Consider the following 14783-nt stretch of genomic DNA (forward strand, 5'->3'; position numbering starts at 1 on the left):
ACTCCTCTTTATATACTTCATTTTTAAAGTACCCCCAAAAATAAAAATCAAGGACAGTCATATCCGGAGAACGCGGTGGCCAAATAATTGTTGAGCCTTTCATTCCTATCCATTTATCACCAAAAATATCATTTAAAAAAGTACGTACAGCTAATGTATTGTAAGCTGGAGCACCATCATGTTGCCAAATCATATTTAAGCGCTGATCTAATGAAATATCTTCAATCAATAATAGCAGTTCATTTAAAAAAAATTTAAGTAAGTGGTTCCATTTAAATTATTTTCAAAAAAATAAGGACCTACCAAACTATCATTTACCTATTATGCCACGCTAAACATTTACACCCCATCTAACTTGTCTATTAGATTCATTTAACCAATGGGGATTTTTATCGCTCCAATAATGATTATTGTAGTGGTTTATGGTTAGGTTAGGTTTATGGTTCCATTATTATGAAACCTCGCCTCATCAGTCTACATAATTTTCTCCAAGAAATTGGGTTGATCTTCCAATTGAACCATCATATGAGCAACAAAAGTAATACGCCGTTCATAATCCGTTGGTAGTAGTTGCTGTACCCGAGTTGGTAAGTAAGCATGATACTTATACTTTTTAGCCATTTTTGTACAAAATAGTATGATACATTTAAATCTCCTGAAATGTATAACAATTCAAAATGTATTAGTAAAAAATAATAAGATGCTTATTAAAATAAATTTATTTTTTAGGTTTACTCGATACATCTCGTAAAGATATATGGGGATTCTCAATCAATTTACACAAGACTTACAGTGAATTATTATTGTTTATGTTTGTGTTTCGAGTTGTTTTTGTTTTAATGAACATACCATTCATACTAAATTGTTTGTTTATTCGGTAAAACATTGATCACTTTCTTTTAGGTTATGTTTATAATATGATAATGTTCTTATCACTAATTGGTGGTCCATTTGTATATGGTTTCTAATTAACTTTTATTGATTTACTCATAATTGTATTAGTTAAGTCTTACTTAAAATTGTTTTTTTTTTGGTTATAACGTTATAATTATGTCTATTAAATTAAGTAACCACGCTCGTAGTTTAAATGGAGACGTTCAGAAACGATATTTAGACAAAATACTATTGTTAAATTCTCAAGATCGATACTTGTTGTTGAAAGACAATTGTGTCATTTGGACAACAGATTTAAACTTAGTTCCTTTAATTACTTACCCTGATATTTGTAACTACCTAGTATTGACTAAAAGTGCTTACACATTGGAAGAATTTAAAGCGTACAAAAGTCTAGATGCATATAATTTTTTTGTTAGTGGTTGGGTTTCAAATGTCAAATGGACTGTGGTATACTGGTATAGCTATGTTCTTGTAGTTGCTGATGTAAGTCAAGGATAAGAATATATATATATTGTCTCTACATTATTATTATTTTCGTTTAGGTAGCGCATTCTCAAAGGTTAAATGACACTAAATTGCTGCCATGGGTTATAGTTAAGATTAATGGAAAGTTGAAGCTGCCCATTGTTTATGCATGGCTGGATTAGGCGAATGTTGTTCACACGTAGGAGCAGTCCTTTTTTATTTGCAGCATGCATTTAATTTAAAAAGTACAAAATCAGTTACGGATGTATATGCATATTGGGAAGCACCATCTCTTGACAAATCTATCCCTTGTAAAATATGTAAAATAAACTTTAATCATCCAAAGAACATGGCTTCCACACAATCCAAATTGAAACCAAAATCTAGTTACATACAAAAGTTACATATAACACTGAATGATTCAAATACATTTAAAAATTTCTTAGGAAAATTACAAACCATTAATAGTCAAGCTAGTATTTTGAAAGTTGTAACACCATTTAATTTAAAATTTGTAGAACATAATTTTCTAAAAAGCTTAACAAATATTTTTAAAGAAGATTATGCCACATTAAGTAGAAAGGAGTTAGTAGATATAGGTTCAAAATTAGATTTTTCTTTAAATAAAAATGATTGTTCTGATATAGAGAAATCTACAAAACTACAATCAGAATTTAAAGATTGGTTTATGTATAGAAGTGGGCGTATTACAGCTTCTAGAGCTAAGGATATATGTACTGTTAAATCATATGATTCAAATATTAGTCTTTTAAAAACAATATGCTATCCATCAACAAAACAGTTTAAAAGCGCTGCTACCGATTGAGGTAAAATCCATGAAATTGATGGTAGAAATGCATACATAGAAAAATTAAAAAACGATCACATCAATTTTTCATTCACTATCTCTGGGCTGGTAATTAATGCAAATTTTCCATATCTTGGTGCTAGTCCAGATGGAATAATTAATTGTGATTGTTGTGGGAAAGGCTGCGTAGAAATAAAATGTCCCTATAGCTTAACTAAAGACAAAAATATAAGAAGTATGACCTATTTAACTAGTGGGAAGTTAGATAAAAATCATCAGTATTATTACCAGGTACAAACTAGGTTGTTGATGTATGGTGTCACTTATGGTGATTTTTTAGTGTGGTCATCATATGAAGATTGTTATGTAGAACGTATTCAAATTGATTATGAAGTATGTGATGAAATAGTGGCTAAATCAAAATGGTTTTTTTATGAAGCCATCTTACCAGAACTTCTAGGGTGGTTTTTCACTAATACTGAAAGTTTGTAAGTAAAAAATAATATGGAAGTAATGCAAAATACTGATACTGCTAAGGAACCTTATGAATATTGTACCTGTAAGGAAGACAAAGGAGGTAAATCAATTATGTGTACACAGGAAAATTGCCCTAATCTTTGGTACCATTATGTATGTTTGGGAATTAAACGCAAACCGACATCAAAAAAATGGAAATGTGAATTTTGCAAATAACTTTATTAAAGTGTAATAGTTTATTTAAATAGGTTTTGAATGTACATTTTGTTTTAAATAAAATTATAATAATTTTAACTTAAAGGTATAACTGAACTACACATATTTATTAATACACAACAAACCGTTACAATGGATGTAATCTAGTAGACATATCTCATCATCTTGATGTTTAAGTATAGTTATTTGTACTGGACCATTTAAAATTTAAAATTTTTATCTAGTAAGACCAATAATTCGCTTAACGTGAATTCTAACAGATGCAATTTTTCTGGTTTCTTCAACAGAGCATGGATGCAACTGGGGTAAGCCTTTTGTAAAAGCTGGAGTCTTTAATGTTGCACAGTGAAAACCAACACTTTCATTAATAGTAAATCCTCTGTTGGCTAAAACAACATCACCTGGAATGAAATTATTTAAAAAGTTACAATTTTTAGTTATATGTTTATCGCTAACTCTACCACCCCAACCATCTGATATATATGAAATACTTCCCTGTGGAGTTATAGCTATAAGATATTTTACAGTATTTTTATTTTTGTATGATGACCATGTTTGTGCCCTTGCTTTTAAATTTGATGGTTTTTCTATAGCAATCTCAAAACAATCAATAATAACAGCAACTAAATTGCTAAATATATTAAAAATGATCTTGGCATTGTACTGTGTAGCGCTTACCTCTCTGGCCAATAAATTAAATTTTTAAACATGTGTTCTAACAATATGATCACTTTCCTGAAAATAATTGATGCTGTTGAACATGTTACATTAAATCTATATCCTAAATCAGTAAATGGAACATTTAATCTTAATTTCATTAGACACAATAAAAGTTTTTGAAATTCGTTTAATCTCTGATTATTAGCAGTTAGTCCATGTTTAATATGATCCAATACTAAATTAAAAACAGCCATTGATTCCAGTCCTGTATAATAAGTTAACATTTTTTCCCGCCCAATAAAAGTTTTTTCACTTAAGTTAAAATAATCTACTTGATTTTGTAATTAAGAACACTTATCTCGTAAATTCTCCAACTCGTTGATATCATTTAACTTAAGGTCAGTATTACAGGCTGTTCCACTTTCTTCAGTAGCATTATTCGATATATCATTTGGTACATCAATGCTCATATTGTGTTCAGAAAAATCAACCATATTTAGTTGTACAGTATTTGGAAGCAATTGCGAAGGTTTTAATTCCATTCTTCTACTTGCACAATTCTATCTTTTAATTGTAGGAGTAGTCGCTTTACCTAATATGAAAAAAAAAAAAATAGTTAATTAAAAATGTAGAAAAGAAATATAATAAAATTATTTACTACTTCTAGAGTTATAGCCCATGCTTAAGGTTGGTATCCAATCTGGATTTTTATCATCATTATAATTGGCTGGTTTACCTTAAAATAAAATAATTTTAATAAAAAAATCATTATTTATAATAATATACTTGATAAATACTTGTTTAATAATATGCTACCAACCTTATATTTTTTAGTGTAGTAATATTATAAAAAAATTTAACTTATACAGCAGCTATAGGTACTTATAGATTATAATTATTATTAATTTATTCTTATGTTTGTCCACATAATCACTAATGTGTTAAGCCGGTGCTACACGATGCGTCCAATGCCTTCAAATGTTGGCCACACGATCATTTGCCACATCGTGTAGCCGTAAACGCATATGTCAAGTGACAAATGTTGGGTCCAATGTTGGCGTTGGAACGATTCCCGCCGAAAGTCGGTATTTTTGACACGCGTCAAAGGAGTGTCCAACGTTGGAAGCAAGTTGCAACCAGCATTTGGTATACAGCTACACGGTGTGACATGTGTAGTCCTGTTGTGTCCAGTCTTGAATTTGGAGTCGTGACCGTGACGTGTGAAATAAGTATATTTGTAGCTTGTTTTTTTAGTATTTACAAGACTTTACTTTTTTTAAGTAACTGGTAAGTATTATATTTAAGTAATATAATATATATTATATATATATAATAATATATTATATTATATTATTATACTGTATATTATATATTATATTACTTAAATATAATATTCTGTTTGGTATTTTATTCAAAGAATAACGATTTTAGTCATTTTGTTGCAATTTAAAAATATAACAATTGTGGGTATATGAAAATGAACTGGTATTAGGGTATCTGTTTTTTATGTTTAATTTTTAAATAGAAATAAATAGAAATCTATACTTAATTCTTATATTGTTATATCTTATATTTTATAATATAATAATATCTGAATATACAATAACGTCAATAACAATATACAGTTTGATATAGTCGATAAGGATAAAATTACGCAGCTATGGATATTTTTAGAATGAGTACGCAATGGGTAAACATTTTAAAATAATTTTAAATGATAATAGTTTTTTTGAAATTTGTATCTTTAACTGTGGTAATAACTAAAAATAAGGCCTTATTTATATATATATATATATCATATCAATATAGTTTTATTTAGTGGGCCAAAAGTGTGAAAATTCAATACAAAGCTCCTGATATATTGTCACTTTTTTATATTAAAATATATTTCGATTTAAATGATAAAAGATTTTTCTTCAAGTACAAATAAACAATTCAAATTTAATCTCAACTTTTATTTATTTATTCTTTATTTTTTCGTGTGTAAATAAATACCCTATCTTTCTATAGTTATAACATTACATTATAAAAAATGGAGTGGAATAATGAACTAACGCTTGAATTCCTGGAAGCGTATGAGAAACATCCAGTTCTGTGGAACAGTCTCTATCCAGGACATAAGAATAAAAACACCCTACAGGATGCATGGACTGAAGTAGCTAACGAGTTAAGTGTTACAATGCCAGTTGTTGCGTTGAAAAAGAAGAAAGAGTCACTGATGTCGACCTACAGGACATTGAGGAAGAAAATAGTGGATTCAGAGACTACTGGATCGGGGTCACAAGATGTGTACTATCCGTCTTGGTTCGCCTATAATGCAATAGATAGGTTTATTCGAGTCCAAAATACGAAGATACCCTCGCTGAATTCAGAAGTAAGTTTAATAGATAATTATCGGGTATATTTCATAATATTAATTAAGAATTCATCCTTACAAATCTTTAATACAAATATAAATACAAAGTTAACTAAACAAAAATAACTATAAATCACTAATCAATATAATTCTGCCATTCTACTGCTCCACTTGTCATACAGTATTCTGCAAACTCTCGCCGAATGTCCTTTGCTTCCTCGGAGGGTTTCCTAGGTTTTTTTACCAGTGGATTGAAAGATGTCATCCCTTGTATATCGTTACGCCATGTTCCGGGAATCAATTCTCCATCCTCTTCATAATCAAAAGTACCAGTTGGGGTATAGATTTTTCTTGATGTTGTGCTTCTCCGTAGAAAATTATGAAGTAAACAGCATGTCATGCATATTAAAGCAGCTTTATCTGGTTGTAGTAACATAGGTGATCTGAACACTCGAAAAACTGATGCATAAATACCAAAAACGTTTTCTACAACTCTACGTGCACGACACAAACGATAATTGAAAATTCGTTCTAAACTACCTTTTTGATGATTTCCTCCGTAAGGTTTTAGAAGAGTATTACTCATGGGAAATGCATCGTCGCCTATAAAAACATATGGAACCTTCTTTAGTCGTCCTAATAAGGGCTCAGGTGGTGGAAGGAGAAGTTCATTACGAATTATTTTGCGATAAACACTCGTGGTAGCATACACACCCGCATCGTTCATTCTTCCTTGCGCACCAACATCAACAAATGTAAAACAATATTCTGAGTTAACAAATGCCATGAGTATAATGCTGAATGACTTCTTGTAGTTGAAGAACTCAGATTCACTGTTAAATGGAGCTTGCAATAGTACATGTTTTCCATCAACTGCTCCTACACAATGTGGAAAATTCCAATCACGTTGAAACCCATTTGCTATTGTTTTCCAATCTTCCTGTGATTTTGGCAGCTGTAAAATACAAATATTTATACTTCACATAAAATGGAACCTATTATTAAATTATAGAAGTTTTTAGTTTTAGAAGGATGAAATTAAAAATCTGTAACAATTTTTGTACTAAATAGCATAGAATTTTCAAATTTTCAAATAAAAATGTTATTTTTAGGATGTTGCTGATGGAAATATTTATGAAACAGAGGATCCCATGCAAAACGAAGGAGATTTAGATCATATTAATGTTGAAGAAGATGGCTTAGAAGCTTCTTCACTTGGAGACAATGGAATTCAAAATGTAAGGAGAGAAAATACTCAAGAAAACAGGAATATGTTCTCAGTTCCACAAAGTCCATTAATGGAGAGAAAACAAAGAAGTGTTGATAATAGCCAATTTGTAAGCAAACACTTGAAACAAGCAAGTGATGTTTTGCAGAGTTTGGTTAAGAAGCCAAATTCACAGCAAAATAAAGATGGCCCTGACTTATATGCACAGCTATTAGCCGAGAAACTTCGTCAACTATCTCCCCGGAATCGTCTACTACTGGAACATAAAATTGATAACATGGTTTTTGAAGCACTAATCCAGGAAATGGATTCAAAAACACAAGGTCATTTTCCCAGAACTATTAATACTGTTTCATCTCCCTGTTCATCGCTGGAAAGTTATATTTCTCCTGGATCGACATATTCAACACATGAATTTTCTCATTCGCCTTCTCCGTATGAACAGTCTCCTGGAACATCCTACACACCACATCTCACTGCTAGTCATGTGTACATACAACCATCCCAATCACAACAACAAAACGTAACTGCCCCACAAACACAATCAGGTACTGTTCTTGAATTTTATTCAAATTCTGAACAATTTGTAGATGGTAACCAGACAGGAGAAAAATATAATAAATAAATATGTATTTCCTGTGCACAATATTGTAATGTAAAATGCATTAAATAAATTATAAATACATAAAAATAGATTAATGTGTTAAATTTATTTATTAATATCATAATATTAATTTAATTAGGTACTTACTTTTATTTCATCTTTTAGTGCATCAATAATAGCTAGGCAAACTTCCGGTACGATGCGGCTTATTGATTGATGTGATATCTTAAATAGGTATTCCAAGCTTACAAAGCTATCACCTGTAGCCAGAAATCGGAGAGTGACTGCCAAACGCTCTTGGATCGGTATTGCCTTCCGCATGTTAGTGTCTTGTTTGCTGATTTTCGGTCCAATTTTAGTAAGAATAAATTCAAAATCTTCTGACGACATTCGACAGAAGTTTTGGAATTTCCCCGATGGTTCTGCCCGTAGAGCCAACAGCATATCTGAGGCATTATATCTAGTAAATTTAATTTATACGATTTCATAACTAACACTGCATAAAATAGATAGAAATATCAATTTTAGAATCAACTTTATTATTTACCGTTCTCTACTTCTGTTTAACGACGTCATCCGCCACCTTCTTTCACGTCTTTTTTTCTGTTTTTTCTCAATTAATAATTGACTACAAGATAGAACAATTACAGTAGCAGCAGCTGCAACCACGTCGTCCATTTTTTTTCTATTTCACTTTTCACACCGAACTGTAGAGAGTATACTGAATCCAACATTCCAACATGACACTCGATCCAACGTTGGTCACAATGTGTAGCTGCATCCGTCAGTCAAACATTGGTTCCAATGTTCAGCCAACGTTTGCACGCCAATGTTGGAGCCAACGTTTGACACATCGTGTAGCACCGGCTTTAGTCTATAGATTAAATAGGTCTTATATTCCCTACTATATAGTACATAAAGTCAGTCTCAGTTGTACAAGTGTGATTATTAATTGTAGTCTGTAGATGGATAGGTAGCATATTAGTCAAAAACAAGTACCAAAACAGCCACTAAGTAACAATTGTTTATTCCCAATAAAATATTTACCAGATTTAAAATGAACTGAACAAATCCTCATGTTCTTCAACTGACTATCATGAACATCAGTTCTGTGTAATGCGTTAAGCCACGCTGTTTTCTGTTTTAATATTTGTGTTCTTAAATCTGAGGCAGCATTCACTTTAACCTTTGGAAACCGATAAAATGACAACGATTTGTCCAAGGTTTTGTTTACACAACCGAAAACGGCACAAATAGTCGGCATTTTAAATAATAAGAACGAATTTACCAACAAATAACAGATTAATTCAAAGCTGAAAACATTTAATCATTACAACTTATTATTTTAAAATTTAAAAAAGTATAAAATATGGATCAATTCCAATCTTATGAGGACTTTCTTGCTAAGGATGGTCAAGAAAATTCTATATCGGATGTTGATTTTTATAAACGGAGCTACACTTATGATCAACTAGAATTAAAAATTCAGGTATAGGTATTATAAATTAATAACAATAAACAAGAATCAATTAAAATCAATTAAATATATTCACAGGAGGTATATAGTAAAAAAAATAAAAACATCATTTTAACCAATGATTTGAAGGAATTGAGTTTAGACAATGAACGGTTGAAGGAAGATATTGGCGAAGCTGTGATACAAACGGTACATAATTTAAAAACTAAACTACAGGGTTATTTATTTAATGTAAATCACTCATTATTGGAAAAAAGTATTAATGATTTTGAAAATAATTTTTTTACAGTTTTAAGTTACATAAAACAACACTTTTAAAAACGAATCATATTTTTAAATTTAAAATGTGGTTTTGTAACAACTTGAAACCATGTAAAAAAATATTTCCAAAAACAGTAATACTTTTTGAAATAATAAGTGTTTTAATAGTATACAAACTGTACTTAACTTAACTGAACTTAATTTAACTTAACTAAATCTATTAAAACATAAATAAATACTAAGTTCGAAAAAAATTCTTTTAACTTTGTAGGAGAGTTTAAAAACAAAGAACCTGGCTTTAAAAAGTTCTTATGAAGTAACACTTCAGGAGAATGAACATTTAAAGCTTAAAATAACAATTTTGGTAAGAAATATTTGATATATTTGATATTATTATAAAATAAATAATTATACTTTACAATTATACTTATACCTACATACTTATACATACTTATACATTATACTTTATTGATGTGTGTATATTCATATAGAAAATGGAAAATGAAAAAAATGGTTACATTAGTTACTATGGAAAAGTTACTGGACACAAAATTGAATCATCTAGAAAATAGAATTATTAAGAGGCCGTCCTGGTAAAAGTGAAAAACATACAACGCTCAAGAGATGGCGTTGTGCGCCGTATCGCCGCCGTCGCGGCAGTCTGTAACCACGCCCATAGTCTACGCGACGCGGGCCGCGCGTAGTGATCGCGGGAGATCAGTGTTGCCAGGTGTGGAGATTTTTCCCCAATTTGGGGATTTTTTGACATAATTTTATAAATTGAGGAAAATGTTGGGGATTTGTCAATTGTGGGGAAAATTTGAGGATTTTTTGTTAAATTTGTAGTATATTTTAATATTTAAAATTTTAGTGTACAGATTCGTATCGGTTTTAAGTTAAGTTTTTCTTCTTGAAAATCTTGTATTTCTCATCGACGATTGAAGATAACCTTAGTCCGTACTATCATAGATTATATGATAATATTATTTCATTTAATATAACGGACCAAGATATATATTTATGTATTTTATGTCTGTCGTGGTCCGTGTTAATTGTATAATCTGATGCTATTATCACAAAATAAAATATGATATTCTGTACTGTATAATGTGTATTATGAAACTTTGTAACATCGACACACTGTAGCTCGTAAGATGTTTGTATTGTAGTGATTATGAATGTACCATGGTGGGGTAGTAGTAACGGGCTACAAGATATAATCGGTGTAAATAGTATTTACAAGTATCTATAAATAGATTGTAGGGACCCACGTTTTATATACGACCATAGATTTAATTTTATTATATAAAATCAATCAATAATATTATAATCTAAAAATCATGATAATATTATTATGTATTAACCTTTATAAATATTTTTCCATGACTTAACTTTGTTTATTACTTTTACTATAATAAAGAACATACAATAATATGTAGAACTGTAAAAGTAGTTTGGACGTTCACGTTTAGTAGACAGTTGTAGTAAATTCAAGATATTTTTGTTAACACTTAATATCCTTAATTGAAGTTTTAACAACAGTCAACAGTTCTTTCTTCTTTATTAGCTCTATTTACATAAGCGAAGAGTAAGATAAAATATTAAAGGTAATTAATTATTTAAAATATTATTTAATACTATTTAACTATTAAAATATCAACTACCTATATAACGCGTTAAATTGTTATGTACAAAAACACTTGTTTAGACTTTCATTTTATTTAAATTATTGTTCTATTTGTCTTAGTATGTCAGATTCAGACTGTGGCTTCAGTAGCTCTGAAGAAGCTACACAGTTAAAAAGAAAAAACTTTTCTCCAAATTTGGGTACAAAAAGAAAGTTTGTTCATAAATTCCGTAACGAATGGCTGACAAAAACTGAATTTCAATTATGGCTTGCTAAAAGTATAAAAGGTGACACTTATTTTTCGTGTACGGTTTGTAAAAAAGATTATCATGGAGGCATATCAGCTGTGAAAAAACATGCGAAAGCTGAATCACATTTATCGATTGCTAATTCTAGAAAAAATATTATTCCAATTAACAAAAATCCCGTGTTTCATAAAGCCTCTAAACTTCAAACAAAATCAAAAGAAGCTGAAATTCGTCTTTCAATGTTTATAATTGAACACAATATTGCTATCCGAACTTCTGACCATCTCATATCATTATTTAAAAGTATATGCCCTGAATCGGATGTTGTTAAAAATATATCGTGTAATAGGACAAAAGCTACTGCTATCGTGTGTAACGTAATTGGTAAACATGGCAGTGTTAACTTAATTGAAAGAATGAAAACTAACATATTTTCTATTATGATAGATGAATCTACTGATAAATCTAGTGTCAAACACCTGGCTATTATTACCCGCATAGTAGATAGTTTGAGTTACGATGTTAAAGATGAGTTTGCGGCACTTATTAAAGTACCAAAAGCCTCAGCAAAAGATATATTTGATGCTGTAGTGAATTTTTTTAACGAAATGAACGTACCGTATAAAAAAAATTTAGTTGGTTTTGCGTCTGATGGGGCAAACGTAATGTTCAGTGAACACCATTCTGTTAAATCACTGTTAGAAAAAGAAGTCCCTCAAATTTTTGTAATTAAATGTCTGTGCCATTCTCTAGCTCTATGCGCCTCTTACGCATGTGAAAAATACCAATAGGTGTTGAAGAACTTATTCGTGAAATATATACTTATATGAAATATAGTTACAAACGACAAGCTAATTATAAAGAATTTCAATGTTTTGTTGAGGTGAAACCACACAAGCTATTACAACCTTCGCAAACAAGATGGTTGGATATTTTAGCATGTGTTAAAAGAGTTATTGAACAATTTAATTCATTGAAATTATATTTCCAGGGAGAACATTTTATAGACAATCATGCTAAAAATATTTACAAAAAATTATGTGACCAGTGCCGGCGCTAGGGGAGGACAAATGGGACATTTGTCCAGGGCCCCGCGCTTGTTAAAGGGCCCTGTGATTTTTAATTATCATCTTAATACCGTGAGACACATTGACATTTTATAACAACAAATTATAAATCTATATTATGCCTATCAGCTATCACCAGTTTTTTGGAAAACGATATATAAATTTAGCCATAGTACTAACTACAAAGTAAATCATTATCGATACGACGAAAGCGTAGTATTTTGACGATACCCGTCGACTAGAATTCTTATAATAAAAAATAAATAATAATATAAATATTTATTATCTCTATAGTTATTGCTTTCTCTATTCTATATTTGGAAAGGCTTTCCTAATGATATTTTATGATGTATTTAAGTTATGATTATGTTATTTTTTTTGTTATGGTATGTTAACTTTCTAATTTTGGGTTGAGGACAGCCCTAAGTCAGGATGGACGAGTTGTAGGGTGAGGATGGCAATACCACCACCCTACCACCTCCGACGCCGCACTGTTGTGTGTGTGTAGTACTGTAGTCCGTTACGTCTCTCACTTTTTAATTATTATGTACGTTAAGGTACGTTTTAACTTTTAATATTCTGATGTCAAATAAAGTTTCTTTAAATCTTATGTTTATGATTTACGAGGTGTGATCAAAAAATACCGGGACTAAAATTATATCTGCGCTAAAAATAATCGAATGGGGAATATACACACATCAAATAAAAATAGAGATAACACTCAATTACGTTATTCAAGCCGTGAGTTAATATTAACTGTTAGTAATGAACGAAAATTCATTGAAATCAGATACTTTTATTGTGTGTGCCGTTTTTGTCATGTCGAATAAACTCGAGTAGCGTGTTTGCATTAAATTTTGCGTTAAACTCGGTAAATCAGCGACTGAAACTTTTGAAATGATTAAAAAAGCATTTGAAGATGAAGCGATGAGCAGCTCTAAAACATTTGAATGGCATAAAAGGTTTATTGAGGGTCGTGAAGACATTAATGATGACTCTCGTGCTGGACGACCTTCAACATCAAGAAATGTGGAAATGGTGGCAAAAGTACGAAAAATTATTCGATCAGATCGACGAATGACGATAAGAGAACTTTCTACTGAGTGTAACATTTCTTTTGGATCATGTCAAACTATTTTGACTGAAGATTTAGGCATGAGACGAGTCTGTGCAAAAATGGTCCCAAAATTGTTGTCTCAAGATCAAAAAAATCATCGAATTGAAGTTTGTCAAAATTTGAAAGAACGAACACAAAATGACCCAGGGTTCATTAAAAATGTAATAACTGGTGATGAAACTTGGGTCTATGGTTATGACATAGAAACTAAACGACAGTCATCACAATGGAAATCAGTAACTTCACCAAGACCCAAAAAAGCTCGACAAGTTCGTTCTAACGTGAAGACCATGTTGATTACTTTTTTCGATATTAAAGGCCTTATTTATTACGAATTTGTTCCAACTGGTCAAACGGTTAATCAGACGTACTACAAAGAAGTTTTAATTAAATTACGAGAAAAAATCCGTAAGAAACGTCCAGATCAATTCCAAAATCGATCGTGGTTGTTACACCACGACAACGCGCCTGCTCATCTGCCTTATCAATCCGTGAGTTTCTAGCTGATAAACAAATTCCAGTTGTACCTCATCCCCCTTACTCGCCAGACCTCGCCCCTTGTGATTTTTTTTTATTTCCAAAAATTAAAACTGACCTCAAAGGACAAAGATTTGATGATATTGAAACAATAAAAAAGAATGCGGTGGATCAACTCAAACAACTTAAAGTTGAAGACTTCCAACACTGCTTCAAAAAGTGGCAGTAGAGACGGGACAAGTGTATAACATCGGGCGGTGAATACTTTGAAGGAGACTAATATTTGAAATATTATTTGTACATTTAAATAAATGAAAAAAAAAATCCCGGTATTTTTTGATAACACCTCGTATATTGATTGTTAATGGGTCAGCGTAAAAGAAACACCACCTACAACTATTGTCGTATGCCCGTATCACCGAATTATAGAAGGAGGATTATCTAAAGTCTTTTTATTGTCTTTTGATAGTATTTTTTTTTCTTTTTATCTATTTACAGTTCGACATTAATTGAGTATTAACCGCAGTCCGCTTTGCACGTTTTTTTTAACAATTTCTGCATATCACAAAAGTAAGTTTTCATTTTATGAAATTACTATTACACTTTAGAGTATAGCCGTATTAAATATAGGTACTGCGTGAGTATCAGGAATCAGGATGATTAATATTTATTGTTTACCGTCGTATATTGCATTATTCTGCCTGCCCATTATTGTAATATGAGTAGCATTTTCTTAAAAGGAATTTGCACTCGCATGTGTTGTCTCCGTCTTACACACGTATGGTATACGTATGGTAT

The 14783-nt window shown here is 30.8% G+C and overlaps 1 protein-coding gene and 2 pseudogenes across 1 annotated transcript; 1 reads left to right on the forward strand and 2 right to left on the reverse strand.

The window, feature by feature from the left end:
• Positions 1-14783, forward strand: part of LOC149062276 (zinc finger MYM-type protein 1-like) — a 299795-nt pseudogene that overhangs the window by 39722 nt on the left and 245290 nt on the right.
• Positions 3071-8975, reverse strand: LOC149062277 (uncharacterized; annotated as a pseudogene).
• LOC107172769 (uncharacterized) lies at positions 6016-6741 on the reverse strand. The gene has a single exon (XM_015523066.2). It carries the CDS (start codon positions 6664-6666, stop codon positions 6016-6018), a length of 651 nt encoding a protein of 216 aa, XP_015378552.2. The 5' UTR covers positions 6667-6741.

The sequence above is a fragment of the Diuraphis noxia genome, unplaced genomic scaffold (assembly GCF_037042655.1).
Source record: "Diuraphis noxia isolate RWA-SAM2 unplaced genomic scaffold, SU_Dnox_SAM2 contig0001, whole genome shotgun sequence".
In the NCBI taxonomy this organism is placed as follows: domain Eukaryota; kingdom Metazoa; phylum Arthropoda; class Insecta; order Hemiptera; family Aphididae; genus Diuraphis; species Diuraphis noxia.

What these genes read in the sequence shown, in the direction of transcription:
- LOC107172769 (XM_015523066.2), bottom strand. Translation starts at nt 6,666, where the DNA reads ATGGCATTTGTTAACTCAGAATATTGTTTTACATTTGTTGATGTTGGT.